Consider the following 22,955-nt stretch of genomic DNA (forward strand, 5'->3'; position numbering starts at 1 on the left):
GCCAGGCTTTTTGGGCTGACAAGTGGCAAGTCACAAGTGCCAGGCAATGATCATCTCCAACAAAAGGGAATCTAGTCATTGCCCCTTGATATACAATAACATTGCAGAATTCCACTATTAACATACTAGGGGTTACCATTGAGCTGAAACTCAACAATGTAAAAATACTGTGGCTACCAGAGCAAGTCAGAGACTGGAAATCCTGCGACAAGCTACTCACTTCCTGACTTCCCGGAGCCTGTCCACCATCTACAAGGCACAAGTCAGGAGTGTGATGGGATACCCCTCATTGCCTGGATGGGTGCAGTTCCAAAAACATTTGGGAACCTTGATACTATCAAGGACAAAGTAGCCTGCTTGATTGGCACCATATCCACAAACATTAACATTCTCCACCACTGATGAACAGTGACACCTGTGCATGCCAGTTACAAGACACGCTGCAGAAACTCACCAAGGCTCCTTAGGTAGCACCTTTCAAACCCATGACCACTTCCACCTAGAAGGACAAGATCAGCACATACCTGGGAATACCACAAGTTCCCTTCCAGGTCACTCACCATTCTGATTTGAAATATATTGTGATTGGGTCAAAATCCTGGAACCCCCTCCCTAACAGCATTGTGGTATGCCTACACCACATGGGCTGCAGCGGGTTCATGAAGGCCTCCTTCCCAAGCTCAATTTGGAATGGGCAGTAAATGCTGGGCTAGTATTCACATCTCTTAAATTAATTTGAAAAAATGTTTTTATCTAGTAACATGTTCAAGGACATTGTAATGTGTCTCAGTATTTCGGATTAGATTGGAGAAGGTGGAGAAAGGGATATGGAAATAGGACAGTAAATGTGAAAGGAAGCAAATACTCACATAGAGGAAAAACACCAGGATAGACAGACTTTGCACCCTCAATTTCCTTAGCCCTGAACTCTGGAATAGTCTCTGCCATTGCTCCACATCTCTGCAACCTTCCTCCTTCACAACATTCCCTAAAACCCTTCTTTGACCAAACTTTTGGTCATTTTACATAGTGGATGGGATTTCCCAACTGCATTCACCCCAAAACCAGAAAATCCCACCCGAGGGCAATGAACCTTTGCATGGTTTGCCCCCCTGCCCACTCTGATTCACCTAGTGGGCAGGACAGGGAAATCCCCCCATCCCGCCCCCCCCGTATCTCTTCATTTTGTTTTTGAATGCCCGTGTAAAAGGGATTGTGAAGTTTTGTGTTAAAGACATTGTATAAGTTGTTGTTCTTGTTATCCATGTGGTCTTGTGTCCAGCTCCTGCCCACGTAGCTCTCACTCCGTGTTCCAGCTCTCTCAGACTTAGTGTTGTTTTCTTAATTTTTCAGTTGCCGCAGCAACAGGAAGAGTCTTGTGGTCGGTTCGCCATCGCCCAGTCTGTCTCGGCCACTCTCGCCACTCTCTGTGCCAACAGGTAAAAGAACATTCTCATTCATTCCGAATCAGTTACGTGGTTCTTGTTAAAGATTTGCATTCTCTGAGGGGAGGAATGGAGATCAGTATCAGCCACGTGGACTCATTAGCAGTGACCTAGAAACAAGTCCCTGTGTGAACTGCACACTCAAAACCCATGGAATCATCTATTACCACATGTGGCTGATTCAAAATCCAAGCTTGAGCTCATCATATCCCTCACTGACAGGCTTTTAATTTCAATTTTGGAAATGTTACTCGCTATCATTTATTATCCATCCTTGTTGTCCTTGGGGAGATCATGGTGAGACATCTTCCTAAATCACTGCAATCCATGTAAGAACATAAGAAATAGGAGCAGGAGTAGGCGTGGTGTCAGTGCTGGGAAGGGAGTTCCTGTTCCTGTTCTGTGACAGTATAATTCTAAATTCTAAAAGGGAGGGTGCGAGTGTGAGGGGTGGAGGGTGCGAGTGTGAGGGGTGGAGGGTGCGAGTGTGAGGGGTGGAGGGACAATGATAATCCCACAATATTGCTGTCGTTGTCTTTCACTTTGGAGAGATTGTAGTGTTGTGAATTGCTGTCCCCATTGAGGAGACATAACTGAAACTATAGTTACTCATAACCTACCTCAACAGGATGTGATGCATTAGTTCCATGACGTGACGGCAGTCTGCGAGTGGTGGAGGTCAGAAGTGAGCCTTACAGCCTCTTAGTGAATATCATCTGTACATAACCTTACTTTCAAATATTGTTATACATTTATATTGAAAAGAGGAAGAATGTAACATTAGGCAATATGGGTTTGACTGCAAAATATACGAGCTTCAACCCTTCCATACCCGAGAGACAAGCTGGCGTAGAAATGAAACAACTGTACTGATTCTGCAATTCTGTTCAAACTCTACACACCTCGGGTGGAACTTTCCGGCTGTTCACACCTGCAGGATTTTCCAGACTGGCTGCAGTGAACAGAGATTTGGCTGAGTGCCAAATTCTACGTCCTGGCCTGTAGCAACAGCGGGTGTGAGCAGCCGGAAAATTCCAACCCTGATCCCCCATCTCGAGTTCGCTTATTCTGACAACCTGCTTGGCTTTCTCAACTGTGACTTTCCAAACCAGATAAACAAGGTGTTAAAGTTGCCTCCACAGACTGAACACATTCCGTCTGGCCACCAGCAATTTAAAAAATCCAGACAAATACAATGAGCTCTCAGGTCGATAGGCGTGAAGCTTAATTTCAGAATACACCATCTGCCTGTGGCAGTCAGGGATGTGGATGTGCCGGCGTTGGACTGGGGTAAACACAGTAAAAAGTCTGACAACACCAGGTTTTAGTCCAACCGATTTATTTGATAGTAAACTCACAAGCTTTCGAGGAGACTACCTCTTCGGACAGTAAATACTGCTCCAGCTAACAAAGCCCATATTCCATCGGTTAATTTGAAAAGATAATGGGGTGAATTTCCCCATCCCGCCCGCCATGGGATTCGGAGCGGGCGAGGGGCAGACCATTGGAAAGGTCCGTTGACTTTGGGCAGGATTGTCCGGTTTCGGGACGAGCGAGGTCAGAGAATCCTGCCCTTTGAATTGGCTAACCTGAACATTGGACAGAGAGCTTGAATACAAAATCCAACTGATGGCAGATCCTGCAGAAGTGGTCAGCATGAGAGAGGCAGTGGTATCATTGTATCAGCCTGGCTGAGTAACTCGGAGACGTACATGCGGGGTGATGCTCTGGGTTCAAATCCCACAAAGCCTGAGGGTGAAATTTAAATTCAATAAAACGCTGGAATTAAAAGCCTGATGATGACCTGAAACCATTCTCAATGTTTTAAAACCCCTCTGGCTCACTAAAGTCTGGTCTACACGTGACTACTAACCCACAGCAATGTTGAGCTAGAACATTGAACAGTACAGCACACTACAGGCCCTTCAGCCCTCAGTGTTGTGCCGAGCTCTGTTAAAGGGCAATAAATGCTGGTGATAGTTTAATTCTGCAAGGTTATCCTGCAGTGCAACGATGCACTTTAAAGAAGCCAATCTTCAACTACAGCAACTATGACTCACCGTGACAGGATGTGATATATTATTCCCATGAATTTGGGACGTCTGTAAGCAGAGGTGTGAAGGGTCAGATTAGTCCCTCGTAGCTTCCAGTGAACAATATCTAAATATCATTTACTAATAAAGAGCCATGGAAGGCTGTATGTGTGTGAGAGAGGGGTTTACGTATGTGAAAGAGAAGGAATGAGTGGTGTGTGAGGCGGGGGAGGGGAGGGGGACGAGGGCGAGGGGTGGGGGGATGAGTGCGAGGGGTGGGGGGGCGAGTGGGAGGGTTGAGTGGGGGTGGGGGGGGGAGCGAGTGCGGGGGCCATTTCCACCCAGAGTTGCTGTCCATTCCCACCCCACCTCAGACTGAGTGAGGGAACAGTCGGATACTGGGAGTGAGCTGCTTATGCACATACTCACGCTTTCGCTCTGTGAAAGGCACTGCTATTTATTACTCATTTTTTACAATTTAATTTCATTTGACATCAGATGTCAAATTAAAAATAAAATAATTAAGTGTTTAACATTCTGCCAAATCTCATCTTTCTGAGTGCAGAGAGAGCTTTACTCTGTATCTAATCCCGTGCAGTACCCGTCCTGGGAGTGTTTGGTGGGGACAGTGTAGAGGGAGCTTTGTATCTAACCCTGTGCTGTATCTGTTCTGGGATTATTTGATGGGGATAGTATAGAGCAACCTTTACTCTGTGTCTAAACCCGTGCTGTACCTGTCCTGGGAGTGTTTGATGGGGACAGTGTAGAGGGAGCTTTACTCTGTATCTAACCCTGTGCTGTACCTGTCCTGGGAGTGTTTGATGGGGACAGTGGAGAGGGAGCTTTACTCTGTATCTAACCCTGTGCTGTACCTGTCCTGGGAGTGTTTGATGGGGACAGTGGAGAGGGAGCTTTACTCTGTATCTAACCCGTGCTGTACCTGTGCTGGGAGTGTTTGATGGGGACAGTATAGAGAGATCTAATTCCAAATTTATTTTTTCAGCGGAATGCTTTGTTTATCTTAGATGTTACTTCCTAATTTCTCCATCTATATCTTGTGGTCTTTGTTTAGCTGGAAGTCCATTGGACAGTCCGAGGAATTCCTGCATCGGCATTGCTCCCAACTTCCCATTTGCTCGCAGGTAATGAGACTTACTGACACTGTGTCCCAGTCATCCGATAGGAAGAATGTAGCCAGTAGGAAAATGAAGCTCCTGCTCCAATTCACACCTTTCTGCACTCCTACCTGAGACCAGCATGCTCTCATTACAGTCCCATTACAGTTCCAGCCCCCAGGCCTGTTGCGGCCCTGTGCCTATTACAGTCTTGGCCCCGTGCCCATTGCGGTCTCGAATCCAGGTCCAGCTGGTCAGTAAATTATTGTGAGGTAAATCTGGGACTTTGTCAATTTATAGTTAACTCAGAAACTAGGTGCAGGAGTGGGCACTCAGGCCTTCAGGCCTGCTCTGCCATTCTTTGTGATCATGGCTGATCACCCAACTCAACATCATGATTTTGCCCACTCCTATATCCCCTTCTACCCAAGAGCTATAACCAACTGCTACTTGAAATCAGACAGTGTTTTGGCCTGAACAGCTTTCTGCGGTAGCGAATTCCACACGTTGACCACTCTCTGGGCGAAGAAATTTCTCCTTAACTCAGTCCCAAAAGATTTAACCTGTATCCTCAGTCTGTGGCCCTTTGTTCTGGATTCCTCATCATTGGGACCATCCTTCGCTGAATATCGGTTGAGATTTCTGGGAGTTGGCCCATTGGACTGAGGCTCTTTCCTCTTGTAATCGGCAGTTCTTTCTCAGCTTGAGCAGATCCTCACCTCAAACTGTTCACCTGAAATCTTCCTCAAACTACAGACTAAAGTGTTTGCTTCACATCATGGCTCCTTCACTAACTGTGCCGGTCTGTCATCGCGGCATTACTGGGGCTTGTCTTGTAACAATCTCAATTCCAAATCCAGTCCCAACTCTGGTCACTGCCCCCAAATCCTATGATCAGTCCTGGCCCTGAGTCCCAATCCCAGCCTTGATCCTGATCTCAGACCCTGTCTCCAATCCCGATCCCAGCTCCTGTTTCAGTTAATCTGAATTTACTGATACCTTCAGCATGTGTTCAATAATGGGGTGCCAGTTGAGTTGGGATTGGCTGAGCTTGTGAGAAGGTTTTGTTGAGTTGACTTTTCGTGTCCTATCTGCTTTTTGTCAGAGTGGATGGCCGTCGCTGGTCGCTGGCGTCACTCCCGTCATCAGGATATGGAACCAACACCCCCAGCTCCACCCTGTCAGTGAGTATCTCATTGGGGAGATTGGATTGTCTCCCAATGCTCTGTCCCCTGGGAAGCTGTCCAGCTGGAGGTGTGATGGGGGAGAACGGGAAGGGAGAGAAGGGTCGGAAAGAGGAGGGTGGATTGGGTGGGATAGGACAAAGGGGGAAGGGCAGGTGGGAGAGCAATGAAGATGGGGGGGAGCGGTGGTGATGGGAAGGAGGGGAAAAAGGAAACGCAGGGTTATAGGAGGAAGCATTGGGCAGTTCATCCACTAGACAATGGGTGGGGGGAGTGGAGAGGTTGTGTGGAGAAAGTGGGGTGTAAGGGGGGTTGTGTGTGGGACATGTGGGGGTTGTGTGTGAGGGGGGTGAGGGGAGGTAGTGGGGGGTGGGGATTGTGTATGGGATAGGGGGTGAGTGGGGAGGTGGGAAGAGAGCTGTTTTGTTCCTCTGTCATTTCCATGTTTGTTATTGTCTCTGGTGTCCAGATCGATTGATCAGTCTCTCAGTGAGTTTTCTGTTTTTGGTGATATTTTCCAGTCCTCCTCCTCCTCTCAGGAACGGTTACATCAGCTGCCATTCCAGCCCACAGCAGATGAACTTCGCTTCCTGACCAAACATTTCCGCAGCTCAGACAGTATTGCTGATGAAGAGGGGCGTCATTCACCCACCATGCGGCCTCGATCTCGGAGTCTGAGGTAGGGGCACAGCAGCACGAGGAGGGGCTGTCAACGTTTGCTGGGGGAAGGGGAGTCATGTTCTCCAACATAGCCTTGACTCAGAAAGTACCTGCAGGGGCAGTCCCAGATCCAGCAGGAGATCAGAGCAAAGCTAGAGTACTCTCACGTTCTGCCACAATTGGACACTCATGCTTAGGGAAATAATGAACCCCAAACAAATAAATCCACAGCTCTGAAATTCAGATTGTTCTCAGACACACAGAGAAACAGGAAGTCAACCCGCTATCTAGTCTAAACATCATCAGTGGTGAGGTTTCAGGAAGTCTGCTATTTAACAGGAACATGAGTACTTAGCAGTGAAGTAAATAGAGCAGTTTAGATCCCTTTAATTTTCATTTCATCAGAATTTTCATTAACAGAATTAAACCACTTCACATCCTGTGGCTCTGATGAACTGAAGCTTCCAGCTGGTTGAGAATGTTAGCACTCACACTGCCTCCAAGAGGGATCGAGTGTCCCAGTGGGACTGACTGGATTTCTTAAGAGAGTGGAATGGACTCACTGGGCCAAATGGCCTCCTCTGTACAATTATAATCAGCACCCTGAGGCTCCAAGGGCAGTGGCCATTGGTAGTACTGCAGGAGGCCTGGGACATGGAACAGCTACGGCTGCCCTGGATATTGGTAAGGAACGTTGCCTTACTGGGACAAGTTAGGCAGGTCCTGGCAAAGGGAGGCGGTTTTAAAGTCGGGGGTGATTTTGCACAGGGTACCTGAACAGGAGGGTCCCCCACCTGAAGGCAACAGGCAGGCCATCAGCCTTCCTCTAACAACAGAGGGAAGAGGCCCTGAAATGGCCAATACTGCCTCAGTTGGTCATGGTGAACATGGCTGGCCTCAATATTTCATACCCCGTCTTGGTGAACCGATTCAGGAAGGCAATGGGCTCTCCATCTTGTGCCTCCTTGTCTCATTCAACGCTCATCCCGTCTCTCAGCCTGCTTTTGGGTACGCGTTAACAAAACAATAATAACAAAGCTGCCTCTAACATCAATAATATTTTAATATTTCTATTTTATTGCAGTCCTGGCCGATCTTCCGCTTCCTTTGATAATGAGATTGTGATGATGAATAATGTTTACCGAGAGAGGTTTCCTAAGGTAGGAAATCAAAACGTAACATTACACCTGACATTGCTTGGTAAATAGCAGCATCACGTTGCAGCCCCAGCGCAGCTTTCTCTGCGTAACATGCTTGAAGGTAGTGGATTAAACATAGAGACAGAAAGAGATAGGACAGATATAGAGTTCATGTTACCCATTGTGTCCATGATGTCCAAAGTAGAGCTGTCCAGCCTAATCCCACTTTCTGGCTCCTGGTAGTACTACAAATTCAGGTGCAGTCAGAGACACTCTTTCAGACGGTGAGTTCCAGAACCTTATCACCCTGAGGGGGGAACCGTTCTGTTCTGACCCTTCTGCCAATCACTTGAAATCCATGCACCCTGGTCATTGACCTCCTTACTAATAGAAATCAATTCTTCCTATCCACTGTATCCAGCTTTCTCATAACTTTTTGCGTCTCAATTAAATCTCTCTCGGCTGCTTCTGCTCTGAGGAAACAGGCCCAGTCTCTTGAACTTTCCCTCGGAGTTATTGTTCTCCAGTCCTGGAAACATCCTGGTAGATCTCCACTCTAATATGATTACATTCTTCCTGTCATGCTCTGACCAGAACTATGGCTAATTGTAGCCTAATTAGTGTTTATATAATTTTAGCATGATCTTCCTGCTCTTATATTCTGTACCTTGACTAATAAAGGAAAGTGTTCCATATGCTTTCTTAACCACCTCATCTACTGCCCAGCTAACCTTCAGGGTCCTGTGTAAATGACTCTGAGGCCCTTTGGTTCCTTTAGCAAATTTTTAGCATTCTGTCATACATTGTCAGCCCTCCTGACAAAGCACCACTAGACATTTCTCTGGATTGAATTCTATTTGTCCGTCCGATGAGTCCATTTATCTTTACCTGTAATCAACAGCATTCTTCCTCATTATTATGTGCAATATACAGGATAAACAGCACAGAAACAGGCCATTGGCCTAACCAGTACATGTTGGTGTTTAAGCTTCACTCAAGCCTCCTCCCATATTTTCTTAAGTCTATCATTCCAAACCTCTATCTTTTCTCCAGCTGTCCAGCTTTGTCTTAAATGTACTGATTTGATTCACTCCCTGTAGTAGTGAGTTCCATATTCTCACCACGCTCTGGGTAGAGAAGAAGTTTTTATTAGATTTCTGGGTGGCTATCTGATATTGATAGTCTCCAGTTCTGCTCTTCCTTACGAGAGGAAACCTTCTCTCGGTATCTGATCTGTCAGAACCGTTCGTGATCTTAAGTACTTATTAGGTAACCGCCCCCCCCCCCCCCCCCCAGTGTTCTATTTCCAAGAAAATCCTGTCAATCCTTTCCTGATATTTATATTGTTGTATTTCTTTCATATCTGATGATTGTGACCTCTTTGAATTTCACTCTGTCACTCAGTTGCAATCAGAATTCTTCTGCTTCCCGTTACTGTGCTGGATCCTGTTACTGTTTTCCAAATGCTCTGCTATAAAGAGTGTTTAGGTCTGGAATGCACTGCCTGGAAGTACAGTCTGTACATTTTCAGATCTTGTGTTTGAGGATATCTCTGTTCCAAACCTGCTGTCCTGTCGAAGATCTGATAATGCCTCGATTGAACCTTCTCACCCTTACTTCCAGGCAGTGCGTTCCAGACCTGAACATTCTTTACAGCCAAGCATTTGGAAAACAGTGGCAGCATGGATTTATGAAAAGAATTCCATGCTTGACAAATCTGCTGGAATTCTTGATGAGGAGGAGCCAGTGGATGTGGTTTATTTGGACTTTCAGGATGATTTTGACAAAGTCCCACACAGAGAGATCAGCTTGTAAACTAAAACGCATGGGTCTGGGGGTCGTATACTAAAATAGATACAAAACTGGTTGGCAGACAGGAAATGAAGAGTAGGAATAAATGCATTATTTTCCAATTGGCAGGCAGTGATTAGTGGGGTTGCACTGGGACGCCAGCTATTGACTATATATAGTAATGATTTAGAAGAGGGAACTAAATTTAACATCTCCATATTTGCAGATGATACGAAGCTGCGTGGGAGGGTGAGCTGTGAGGAGGGTGCAGAGTGACTTGGACAAGCTAGGTGGCAAGACTGATGGTGGGGAGAGATTGAGTCAGGACTATATTTGCTGGAATTTAGAAGGATGGAGGGATCTCAAAGAGACCTTAAAAATTCTGACAGGGTAAACGCAAGACTGAGATGAGGAGAAGTTTCTTCACCCAGAGAACAGTGAGCCTGTGGACTTCACTGCCACAGAAAGGAGTTGAGGTCAAAACATTGTTATCAAGAAGCTGTTAGATATAGCACTTGGGAATAAAGAGATCTAAATATGTGAGAGAGGGGAAGTGGGAACAGAGTTGGATGATTAGCCATGACCATAAAGAACAATGGAACAGGCCTAAAGGGCTGAATGGACTACTGCTGCTCCTATCTTCTATCGTACTGTGAAATGGTTTCTTTTTCACATCACATTTATTTCTTTTGTAAACCACTTTCAATCGGTACCTGCTCATTCTTAATCCTTTTACAAGCAGGATCAGTTTCTCCCTATCTGCTTGCCAACCCCTTTGTGATTTTGAACATCTCTATCAAATCTCCTCTTAGTCTTCTTCTCTTCAAGGAGAACAATCCCAACCTCTCCAATCGATCCTCATTACTGAAGTTTCTCTGCCTTGGAACCATTCTTGTAAGGCTCTTCTGTACTCTCTCTAATGCATTCACATAATGCATTCCTATAATGCGGCGGCACCCAGAACTGTACACAATATTTCAGCTGTGGTCTAACTAGTGTCTTGTATAAGGTCTGCATAACCTCCTTGCTCCTGTACTCTCTGCCCCTATTAATAAAGCTCAGGATACTACAGACTTTATTAACTGTCACCGTCAATGCACAAGTACACCCAGGGATCCCTGTTCCTGCACCCTTAAGAATAGTATCCTTAATTGTATATTGTCACTCCATATTCTTCCTAACAAAATGCAGCACCTTTCACTTCTTCACATTGATCTACCACCTATTTGCCCCCTCCACCAACTTGTCTTTGTCGTTTTGAAGTTCTAGACTGTTCTCTCCACAGTTTACAATATTTCCAAGTTTTGTATCATCCACAAACTTTGAAATTGTCCCCTGCACACCAGGATCTAGATTATTAATATATATCAAGAAAAGCAAGTGACCCAATACTGCCCCCTGGGGAACTCCACTACAAACCTTCCTCCAGCTCAAGAAATATCCATTGAGACTTTTTTCTCTGGAGTGTAGGCGGCTGAGGGGTGATCTTATAGAGGTTTATAAAATAATGAGGGCACAGATCAGCTAGATGGTTAATATCTTTTCCCAAAGATAGGGGAGGACAAGGGAGGGAATCTATGTGTGGAGCCAGAGGAAATGGGTGAGGTATTAAATGAGTACTTTGCTCCGGTATTCATCAAAGAGAAGGAGTTGGTGGATGATGAGGCTGGGAAAGGATGTGTAGATAGTTTGATTCATGTTGAGATCAAAAAGGAGGCGGTATTGGTGTTCTTGGGAAACATTAAGGTAGACAAGTCCCCAGGGCCTGATGGGATATACCCCAGAATACTGAGAGAGACAAGGGAAGAAATTGCTGGAGCCTTGAGAAAAATCTTTGTATCCTCACTAGCTACAGGGGGGGGCGGTTTCAGAAAATTGGAAAATAGCCAATGTTGTTCCTTTGTTTAAGAAGGGTAGCAAGAATAGTCCAGGTAATTACAGGCCGATGAGGTAGGGAAATTATTGGAGAGGATTCTTCAAGACAGGATTTTTTCCCACTTAGAAATAAGTGGATGCATTAGCGAGAAGCAACATGGTTTTGTGAAGGGGAGGTCGTGTCTCATGAACTTGATCGAGTTTTTAGAGGAAGAGATGAAGATGATTGATGAGGGTAGGGCAGTGGATATTGCCTACATGGACTTCAGTAAGGCTTTTGACAAGGTCCATCAAGGCAGACTGGTGTAGAAGGTGAAATTGCATGGGATCAGAGGTGAACTGGCAAGGTGGATACAAAGCTGGCTCGGTCAAAGAAGGTATGATGTGGATGTGCCGGCGTTGGACTGGGGTAAACACAGTAAAAAGTCTGACAACACCAGGTTTTAGTCCAACCGATTTGATAGTAAACGCACAAGCTTTTGGGCTTGTGTTCCACACACATGAGAACGGTCTCAACGTTGAGACCGTCCTCGTGTGTGGAACACAAGCCCAAAAGCTTGTGCGTTTACTATCAAATCGGTTGGACTAAAACCTGGCGTTGTCAGACTTTTTACTGTGTTTACCCCAGTCCAATGCCGGCACATTCACATCGGTCAAAGAAGACAGAGGGTAGCAATGCAAAGGCGCATTTCTGAATGGAGGGGTGTGACAAGTGTTTCTCAGGGATCAGTGCTGGGACCTTTGCTGTTTGTAATATATATAAACGATTTGGAGGAAAATGTAACTGGATTGATTAGTAAGCTTGGGAACAACACAAAGATTGGTGGATTTGCGGATAGCGATGAGGACCATCAGAGGATACAGCAGGATATAGATCAGTTGGAGACTTGGGCGGAGAGATAGCAGATGGAGTTTGATCCGGACAAATGTGAGGTAATGCATTTTGGAAGCTCTAATACAGACAGGAAATATGCAGTAAATGGCAGAACCCTTAAGAGTATTGACAGGCAAAGAGATCTGGGGGTACAGGTACACAGGTCACTGAAAGTGGCAATGCAGATGGAGAAGGTAGTCAAGAAGGCATATGGCATGCTTGCCTTCAGTGACTGGAATATTGAGTTTAAAAATTGGCAGCTGTATAGAACCTTAGTTAGGCCACACTTGGAATACAGTGTTCAATTCTGGTCGCCACACTACCAGAAGGATGTGGAGGCTTTAGAGAGGGTAGAGAAAAGATTTACCAGGATGTTGCCTGATATGGATGGCATTAGCTATGAGGAGAGGTTGGAGAAACTTGGTTTGTTTTCACTGGAGCGACAGAGGTTGAGGGAAGACCTGATAGAAGACTCTACAAGATTATGAGAGGCATGGACAGAGTAGATAGTCAGAAGCTTTTTCCCAGGGTGGAAGAGTCAGTTACTAGGGGGCACAGGTTTAAGGTGTGAGGGTCAAGGTTTAAAGGAGATGTACAAGGCAGATTTTTTACAGAGATTAGTGGGTGCCTGGAACTAGTTGCCGGGGTAGATAGTGGAACCGGATACGGTAGTGACTTTCAAGGGGTGTCTTGACAAATACATGAATAGGATGGGGATAGAGGGATATGGTCCCCGGAAGTGTAGGGGCGTTTAGTTAAGTCAGAGGATACAGCAAGATATAAATCAATTGGAGACTTGGGCGGAGAGATGGCAGATGGAGTTTGATCTGGACAAATGTGAGGAACTTGTTGCCGGGGGAGATAGTAGAACCGGATACGGTAGTGATTTTTAAGGGGCGTCTTGACAAATACATGAATAGAATGGGATGGTTGGTGGAGGCTTGGAGAGCCATGCAAAAGCCCATTGACCTCGGACAGGATTTCTGGTTTTGGGGCAAGCACGCCTCCTCTTCACAGCTTATTTTCCTATCAATCTTTGTGTCATGAGCAAATTTAGCAACATTATGTTCGGATCCTTCACCCCGTCAAAGTAAATTGTGAACAGTTGAGGTCCCAGCCCTGATCCCTGTGGCACTCGATTCGCCACGTCCTGCCCCAACTGTAAAATGACCCATTTATCCTTATTCTCTATTTCCTGTTTGCTACCCAATCCTCTATCCATCCCAATCAGTTACCCTTTGAACGATTTACTCTTATTTTGAGTAGTAACCTTTGAAGTGACCCCTTGTGGCCTTTGGAAATTCAAGTACATTCACAGGTTCCCCTTTATCCACGTTTGTTGCTTCAAAGAACTCGAGTAAACAATTCAAGCATGATTTCCATTCCACAAAACCAGGTTGACTCTGATAGATTACAGCAGTTTCCTCTCTCTGTCCTGACTACCAGTCAGTTCTGCCCCCTGACCGCGACTTGTCAACTTAGTTGAATCACCTACACCTGCACAAAGTCATTATGGACTTCAAATAACTTGAGAATACACCATCCATCACTCCCACACACACTCTGTCACCTATTAGCTCCTTTTACAGATTGCCATATTCATACTCTTCTGCCAATCAACATAAATCATTGATAAATATGCAGATGTTTTCCACTGTCTCTGGGTATGTTTATTTTGTGTTCCATGATGGTGACATCGAAATTATGTCTCCAGTGCATTTATGACTTGGCGTATGTGGCTTTACTTTCATCAGTCCCCAGGATAATGGGATGTATGTAGCTGTACTGAGCTGCTTGTAGTCTGGCCTTACAGACCTGATGCAGTGTGAAATGGGGCAAATTTCCTGTATCATTTTATCCAGGCCTTATCCTGATTTAGGATTGTGACTATCACACAGTGCTTGGCAGAGGTGGGGAGTTTTCTGGTGCTTTGGTTAAACCATGATCACCAATGACCCTAACATAATTGATTGTACCAACTTGCATATCCTTCCAGTAGACGCTAGTGACAGATGGTAAGAGTGGGAGAGATTGCTGGTCAGTCATGTGATGGAAGGAAAATTAGAGTCTCTCCCTACACTGCCCATAGCTCCAGACTACAACATGGGTGTAAAAGTGTTTGTTAACATGGCAACTCAGACTCCATGAGTGAACTGTAACATGGCCAACAAGAATTTTGAATTTCCTATTAGGTTAATTGTCATTTAATTTTCATCCTTTCTGTCAGTTTCTCTTCACTTTCCTTCTCAACCCATTGGGTGGGATTTTACAGCTTGCTTGTCTCGAAAATGTAAAATTCCGCCCAAGGTCAGCCATGGTCCATCCCTTGCCCGCTCCAATTCCCGTGACAGGTGGGACGGTAAATTCTGGCCATTGTGTTTGGACAGGCTATCGAATTAACACGCTTCATAATCTCTGTTCCATCCTGTTCGCTCTATCTTATCATCCAAAGAACTCTGGTTTTGGATTCTTTACCATTTGTTCTTAAAGAATGTACCCAGCCTGTTCCTGGAACATATTTTTAAAGATGATCTATTGTTCTGTAACAATCTGTCCTGTTAATCTGTGATCCCATTTTATCTGGTATTTCTCTTCTCATCCCACTGAAATTAACTCTCTTCCAATCTACTGTGGAATGTTCCTTGTTCTTCTCCATTATTAATCCACACGTTATGATCACTCTTACCTGAGTGTGCCCACTCAAACACTTGGTCCAGCTCATTCCCCAGCATAAGATCCAATAATACCTTCTTTCCAGTTGGACTAAGAACACAGTGGTCAAGGAAATTCTCTTGAACACCTTTCAGAAATTCACCCCCTCCTTTTCCTTTACTCTAATTTTATTCAAAACTTAAATTAATGAACTCCTGCAGTATCAGAACATTTTAGTTCTTGCAGATCAGCTTGCAGGATCTCTTCTCCCTTTCCATAGATGTCATTGATACCAAAGAACAAAAACAGCCCAGGAAACAGGCCCTTCGGCCCAACGAGCCCGCGCCGCCATCTCTACACCACCAGTCCCTCTCTCCACCCATGACCCTTGTCTAATGTTTTATGGCCATCCAGATTGAGGGAAACTGATTTAGGGACAACTTATTACTGCCAATCAGCCTAACAGCACATCTTTGGGGTGTGGGAGGAAACTGGAGCACCTGGAGAAAACCCACGCAAGCACGGGGAGAATGCGCAAACTCCCACAGACACCGGCCCAAATCCATGTGTCTGCGCAGCAATCAGTGATAGTCACTGAGCTGTCGTCTTGCCCAGTATCTGGTCCAGTTTAGGCACACACTAACGACATGAAGCACTAGGCCAATCTCGAACAACCAAGGGCAGCCCAAATACGACCCATCGCATGTATGCCCCTTGTTGGACACAAGGCGGACCGACTTAAAACCTGTAATGAAAAGGAAAATAAAACCAAAAAGATACCAATGAACATGTTTTCTGATCACGCCCACCGCGAGACTGGAAATTCCCACCTGAGGTCAACGGACCTTTAAATGGTTTGGGAGTTTTCCATCCCGCCCATGACAATTCCTGTGGACGGTGGGTCTGGAAAATTTACCCCCCGTATGGATAATGAGCTCTGGCTGTTCACTCTCCCCATGCAGAATGCTCTGCATTCCCATGGATTTGAACCTGTAATCCAGGGCTGGTCCTTGAGGGCAGTACTGAGGGAGTGTAAGAGTTTCTGAGGAGATGGTCCTCGATGTGGCCACATCTTTCTCCTCAAGTAGAAGTAAAAGATTTCAAGTTCACGTGTGGAAGAACTCGGGAGTTTGTTTGATTCAGTGTTCTGGACAATATTCATAAAACATTGTGAGGCTAACTGCAAATTCCTGCCTCGATTCTTGCTGCTACTGTCCAGTTGAGTTGGAAGTTGTTGTTCCAATCTCTATTGGGATGGGTTTTCTGTGTAACTTTTTACCCCATTAACTGAATCTTCTTTCTCTCCTCTTGCTGATAGGCTACAGCTCAGATGGAGGAACAGCTTCAGGAAATTATCAGCAGCTTCTCGCCGGACAGCGTTTTGCCACTTGCAGATGGAGTTCTTGGCTTCATCCATCATCAGATCATTGAATTAGCACGAGACTGTCTGGAGAAGTCACGTGAAGCCCTCATCACCTCCCGCTACTTCCTCGAGTTACAGGAAAATTTGGAGAAGATGTTGCAGGATGTGAGTACCCAGCCCAGCCATAGAGCAATATGGCACAGAAACAGGCCCTTTGGCCCAACCACTCCATGCTGACCATGGTGACCTCCCAGCTAGTGCCAATTACTCATGTTTGGCCCATATTCCTCTAATCCTTCCCCATCCATGTACTTATTCAAATGCTTTTTAAATGTTGCTATTGAACCTGCCTCAACCATTTCCTCTAGCAGCTCATTCCATATCCGCACCACCCTCTACATGAAGGAGTTGCCGCTCAGGTCCCTTTTAAATATTTTCTCTCTTACGATAAACCTATGTCCTCCAGTTTCCAATTCCCCACTTCCTTGGGAAAAAGACTGGGGGGAGTTTTCCTGTCCCACCCGCCACTGGAATCGTAGCGGTCGAGAGATGAACCATGGAGAGGTCTGTTGACCTTGGATGGGATTTTCCGGTTTTGGAGTATGTGTGTGGCTGGAAAATCCAGCCCTTGAGTGTGTTCATCCTATCGATGCCCTTCATGATTTTATTCACCTCAATAAGGTCACCCCTCATTCTCCCATGTTCCAAGGAATAAAGCCCTAGCCTGGCCAAGTGCCCCCTATAACTCAGGCCCACTGATCCTGGCAACTGGTAAATCTTCTCTGCACTCTTTCCAGTTTACCAATGTCTTTCCTATAACAGGGTGACCAAAACCATACACGTTACTCGCCAAGCGCGGCCTCACCAACCACTTATACAACTGTAACATAATGGCCCAACTTCTGTACTCTGTGGCCTGACTGATGAAGGCCAGTGTGCTAAACGCCTTCTTTACCACCCTGTCTACCCGTGACACCACTTTCAATGAACTACGTACTTGTACTCCCAGGTCCCTCTGTTTCTCAACCCTCCCCAGAGCCCTACCATTCACTGTAGAAGTCCTACCCTGGAATGACTTTCCACAATGCAACACCTCACGCTATCTGTATTGAAATCCATTTGCCAATCCTTGGCCCACTTCTTTAACTAATCAAGATTCCCCCTGTAATTTTTGATAACCTTCTTCACTATTAACAATATCTCCTAATCTATTATCATCTGCAAACTTACTAACCATGCCTTGTACATTCACATCGAAATCATTTATATCAATAATGAATAACAAGGGTCCCAACACCAACCCCTGAGGCACACCACTACTCTCAGGCCTCCAGTCCAAGAAACAACCTTCGACCATTACCCTCTGTTTCCTACCGTTGAGTCAATTTTGAATCCAATTTGCTAGCTCTTCCTGGATCCTATGCAACCTAACCTTCCAGACTAGCCTGCCATGCGGCACCTTGCCAAAGGCCTTGCTAAAGTCCACATCGACAACAATTACTGCCCTACCCTTATCAATCCTCTTGGTTATACCTTCGAAAAACTCTTAAAGGATCATCAGACATAACTTTCCACGCACAAAGCTGTGCTGAATATCTCTAGTCAGACTCTGACTATCCAAATGTTGGTAAATTCTGGCCTTCAGAATCCCCTCTAGTAACTTTCCCTCCACTGATGTCAGGCTCACCAGCCTGTAATTCCCTGGCTCGTCTTTGCTACCCTTCCTAAACAGCAGAACAACATTATCCGTCCTCCTGTCTTCCGGATGAAGCAAATATCTCTGAAAGAGCCTCTGTAATTTCTTGCAGAGCCTCCCACAAGATTCGAGGATGCGCTTGATCAGTCCCAGGGGGTTATCCAACCTCAATGCGCTTTAAGTCTGCAAATACCTCCCACCTAGTAATATGCATGTGACCCAAAACATCACCACTTGTTTCGTTTTTTTTTTAGCACCCATGATTTTCTCCTCAGTAAACATCGAGGAGAGATATTCATTAAAAATCTCCCCATCCCCTGTGGCTCCACACACAGACGGCAGTGCTGATCTTTAAGGCAACCTATTCTCTCTCAAGCCAGCCTTTTACTCAATATAGCTATAGAACTTTTTGGGATTTTCTTTAACCTTACCTGCCAGATCCATCTCATTCCCTCTGAAGTGTACTCTTACACTTATTGTAAGATGGATTCACTTGATCCGATTCCCTACGCCCAACGTATGCTCCAGTCAATCTTTTTTTTCATTCATTCGTGGGACATGGGCATTGCTGGCTGGCCAGCATTTATTGCCCATCCCTAGTTGCTCTTGTTCAGAGGGCAGTTGAGAGTCATCGACATTGCTGTGGTTTTCGAGTCACATGTAGGCCAGGCCAGGTAAAGACAGCAGATTTCCTTCCCCCATGGACATTAGTGATCCAGTTGGACAATTGACAATGGTTTCATGGTTATCAATAGACTCTTAATTCCAGATGCTTTTTATTGAATTCAAATTCCACTATCTGCTATAGCGGGATTCGAACCCGGGTCCCCAGAATATTAGTTGAGTTTCTGATTAAAAATCTAGCAATAAGCCATTAGTCTTGTGCAGTTCAATCCAACCTGAACTTGAAAGTAAGTTCAGCTTTCCATCTTGTAGAACAAGGATACCAAATTTCAACCAATTACAACAACTTACTACAGGACTAGAGGGCGCTGATTGGTTGGCAAATGGACCCTAATTTGTCAAAGCAATACTGTGTTGAGAGCAATAGGGAACTATAGGAAATTAAAAATGAGACGACACAAGGCTTGAACACGTTTTTGTTTGTAGAATGTGACCGCTGAGTGTCACTTTTGTAGCAAGTGTAAATGATAAAAGTTACAATCTCCACTAATTTTCTTAAATCAAAAGCTATCTAACAGCTAAAGAACAACAAGGCAACTGGAGCAGATAGAATCCCTGCCAAAACATGGTGGAAAAACACTATTGGTGCAAATACATGACCTCACTTCCATTATCTGGAAGGAGATTCTGTAATTGTGACCATTTTCCAGAAAGGTGATAAGAGCAACTGCAGGAACTAGAGGAATCTCCTGGAATCTGTTGACTGCACGGAATGTCATCGCAAAAATCTTCCTTAATCATCTTCTCCCTGCAGCTGAAGAGCTCCTCCCAGACTCACAATGTGGATTCCACCCACTAAAGAACACAACAGACATGATCTTCACCGCATGCCAACCGCAAGAGAAATCCCGGGAACAGCACCAATCCTCGTACATGGCCTTCTTTGACCTCACAAAGACCTTTGACACTGTCAGCCATGGGGGATTATGGAGTGTCCTGCTCCATTTTAGCTGCCCTCAAAGGTTTGTCGCCATCCTGCTCCATGGTGAAAAGCAAACTGTGATCTTAACCAACAGATCCACCACAGACCCAATTCACATTCGAACTAGCATCAAGCAAGGCTGTGTCATCCCACCAACACTCTTCTCTATCTTCCTTACTGCAATGCTCCATCTCGCCCTCAGCAAGCTCCCTGTTGGAGTAGAGCTAAACTACAGAACGAGTGGGAATCTGTTCATCCTCCACTGCCTGCAGGCCAGATCCAAGATGTCCCATCCTCTGTCACTAAACTGTTGCATGCAGATGATGCCTATGTCTCTGCACACTCGGATGCTGAGATCCAAGCCATCGTCAACATCTTCACCGAGGTGTACCAGAGCTTTTGGAACATTCGCTAAACATCTGTAAAATGAAGGCCCTGTCTCAAACTGGTCCCACCTCACAGTGCTGATCCCAGTTATCAAAATCCACAATGAGGCCTTGGACAATGCTGTTCTTGGAAGTCAACTGTTAACAAGGGCAGATGTTCATTACAGGTTTCAACATCACCTTCATTGTGCCAGTGCAGTCTTCAGTCGCCTGAGGAAGGGAGTATTTGCAGATCAGGTCCTCAGAGCAGTAGTGAGACCTGCCCTCCTGTATGAGTGAGAGCCGCCCTCCTGTATGGCTCAGACACATAGACTAGGTACAGCAGGTACCCCAAAACCCAGCGCTGCCTCTGCAAGATCTGCAAATCCATTGTGCAGGATTGGAGCAGCAATGTCCTTGCTCAGGTCGACATCCCCAGCACAAACCACTGACCGTGTTTGATCAGCGCCACAGGGCAGGGCCACACTGTCCACGTGCTGAACATGAGACACCCGAAATCAGCACTCGGCTCAGAGCTTCAACGCGGCCAGTGAGCCCCAGGACAGAGGGAACACCCTCAAATTTCCCTGAGAAGGAGTACAACATTCCCAGTCACCCCTGGGAATCCCTGACCCAAGTCCGCTCCAAGAGGAGGACAACTCAGGCACCTCACCCACCCACTCCTCCAACCGCCACCTTACCCACAGTATTGCTTTGGCCAATCAGGATCCATTTGCCAACCAATCAGCACTCTCTGGCCCTGTAGTAAATTGTAACTATTTGGTATCATTGTTCTGCAAGATGGAAAGCTTCAAAGGCGAGAGTTATAAAACAGAGATCTAGGTGGACAATTCATAGCTCCTTGAAAGTGGAGTCACAGATGGAAGAAGGCTTTTGGCATGCTTGGTTTCATTGGTCAGAACATTGAATACAGGAGTTGGGGTGTATCATTGAAGTTGTACAAGTTACTGTAAGGTCACACTTGGAATACGGTGTACAGTTCTAGTCACCCTATGAGAAAAAGGATATTATTAAACAAGAAAGAGTGCAGAAAAGATTTACTAGGATGCTACCGGGAGTTGTAAGGAAAGACTGGATAGACGGACTTTTTTCTTTGGAGTGTCAGAGGCTGAGGGGCAATGCAGAGGTCTATAAAATAATAAGGGGCACAGATCAACTAGATAGTCAATATCTTTTCCCAAAGGTAGGGGAGTCTAAAACTAGAGGGCATAGGTTTAAGGCAAGAGGGAAGAGATACGAAAGGGTCCAGAGGGGCAATTTTTTTCACGGAGGGTGGTGAGTGTCTGGAGTAAGCTGCCAGAGGCAGTAATAGAGGCAGGTACAATTTTGTCTTCTAAAAAGCATTTAGACAGTTACATGGGTAAAATTGATATGGAGGGATATGGGCCAAATGCGGGCAATTGGGATTACCTTTGCAATTTAAAAAAATGGCAGCATAGACAAGTTGGGCCAAAGGGCCTGTTTCTATGTAAACCTCTGTGACTTTATGACCTATGACAGAGACAGTAGGTCACACATTGGACTTCTCACTCACCTGAGAACTCAGTTTCAGTGTTGACTCTGAGGGGCAGTACGTTGGCACAGTGGTTAGCACTGCTGCCTCACAGCACCAGGGACCCGGTTCGATTCCTGGCTTGGGTCACTGTCTGCGTGGAGGTTGTGCATTCTCCCAGTATCCATGTGGGTTTCCTCCGGGTGCTCTGGTTTCCTCTCTCAAACCAAAGATATGTGGATTAGGTTGATTGGCCATGTTGAGTTGCCCTTAGTATCGCGGGGATTAGCAGGGTAAATATGTGGGGTTATGGGGATAGGGCCTGGGTGAGATTGTGGTCGGTGCAGACTCGATGGGCCGAATAGCCTCCTATGCACTATAGGAATTCTATGACTGCTTAAGAAGGAATGTGAATACAGGTTCAAAAGGCTCTGTTGAATCGCGGAATTATATCAAACAGCAATTTAGAAAGCATTGATGTGATTGGACAAAGCCAGCATGGATTAATGAAAGGCAGATCATGCTCAGAGTTGAGAGGGTTGGCTTATGAGGAGAGGCTGAGTAGACTGGGGCTATACTCATTGGAATTCAGAGGAATGAGAGGAGACCTTTCAGAGACATAAGGGGATTATGAAGGGAATAGATAAGATAGAAGCATGGAGGTTGTTTCCACTGGCGGGTGAAACTAGAACTAGGGGGTATAGCCTCAAAATAAGGGAAAGCAGATTTAGGACTGAGTTGAGGAGGAACTTCTTCACACAAAGGATTCTGAATCTGTGGAATTCCCAGCCCAGTGATGCAGTTGAGGCTACGTCATAGAATGTTTTTAAAGGCAAGGATAGATAGATTTTTGAACAGTAGAACAATTAAGGGCTATGGTGAGTGGTTGGGTAAGTGGAGCGGAGTCCACAAAAAGATCAACCATAATTTTATTGAATGGTGGAGCAGGCTCGAGGGGCCAGGTGGCCTACTCCTTGATCTTATGTTAACAAGTCTACTGGATATTTGTGAGGATATAGCTAGCAGAATAGATAAGGGGGAACCGCTGGATTTATCTGGACTTTCGGAAAGCTTTCAATAAGGTCCCTCACAAAAGGTTAGTGAACAAAGTTAAAGCACATAGGTTGGAGGTAATGTAGTGGCGTGGATCGAGAACTGGCTGATAAACAGGAATCAGTGGGTGGGAATAAATGGAACTTTTTCTCACTGGCAGCAGTGACTCACGGGATGCTGCAGGGGTTGGCGCTGGGGGTATGGGGGATCAACGCTGGGAGCCCAGCTCTTCATGATACTTATAAATTACTTTGAAGTGCCAAAACTCCCTTTAGCCTTGAACTCACCCTTGATCCTCAATCTTTCTGGAACTTTTTTCTCAGGCGTACGAGCGTGCAGCCAGTGATGAGGTGATGTTTATTATTCAGTTGGTCAAACGGTTGCTGATGGTCATCGCCAGACCGGCCCGACTCCTGGAGTGTTTGGTGAGTTTCAAACCTGTAACATATCGACCTGAAAATAAAGTCAAACTAAATTACCCTGAATAAACAGTGACTCTGTACAGTTACACAGTGAGTGGTCCTTACCCTGCTGAATAAACAGTGACTCTGTACAGTTACACAGTGAGTGATCCTTACCCTGCTGAATAAA

General features: G+C 45.6%; 1 protein-coding gene across 1 annotated transcript in view; it reads left to right on the forward strand.

Annotated features, from left to right (window-relative positions):
• Positions 1-22,955, forward strand: part of LOC145358818 (microtubule-associated serine/threonine-protein kinase 3-like) — an 85,406-nt gene that overhangs the window by 10,437 nt on the left and 52,014 nt on the right. The window contains exons 2-8 of the mRNA XM_080213130.1: positions 1,354-1,439; positions 4,551-4,620; positions 5,699-5,777; positions 6,299-6,456; positions 7,522-7,597; positions 16,087-16,296; positions 22,688-22,789. Coding sequence (XP_080069256.1) covers positions 1,354-1,439; positions 4,551-4,620; positions 5,699-5,777; positions 6,299-6,456; positions 7,522-7,597; positions 16,087-16,296; positions 22,688-22,789 — 781 coding nt within the window. The remainder of the gene's footprint in view (positions 1-1,353; positions 1,440-4,550; positions 4,621-5,698; positions 5,778-6,298; positions 6,457-7,521; positions 7,598-16,086; positions 16,297-22,687; positions 22,790-22,955) is intronic.

Source organism: Carcharhinus amblyrhynchos, chromosome 26 (assembly GCF_965287045.1).
Source record: "Carcharhinus amblyrhynchos chromosome 26, sCarAmb.v2.hapA, whole genome shotgun sequence".
Lineage (NCBI taxonomy): Eukaryota > Metazoa > Chordata > Chondrichthyes > Carcharhiniformes > Carcharhinidae > Carcharhinus > Carcharhinus amblyrhynchos.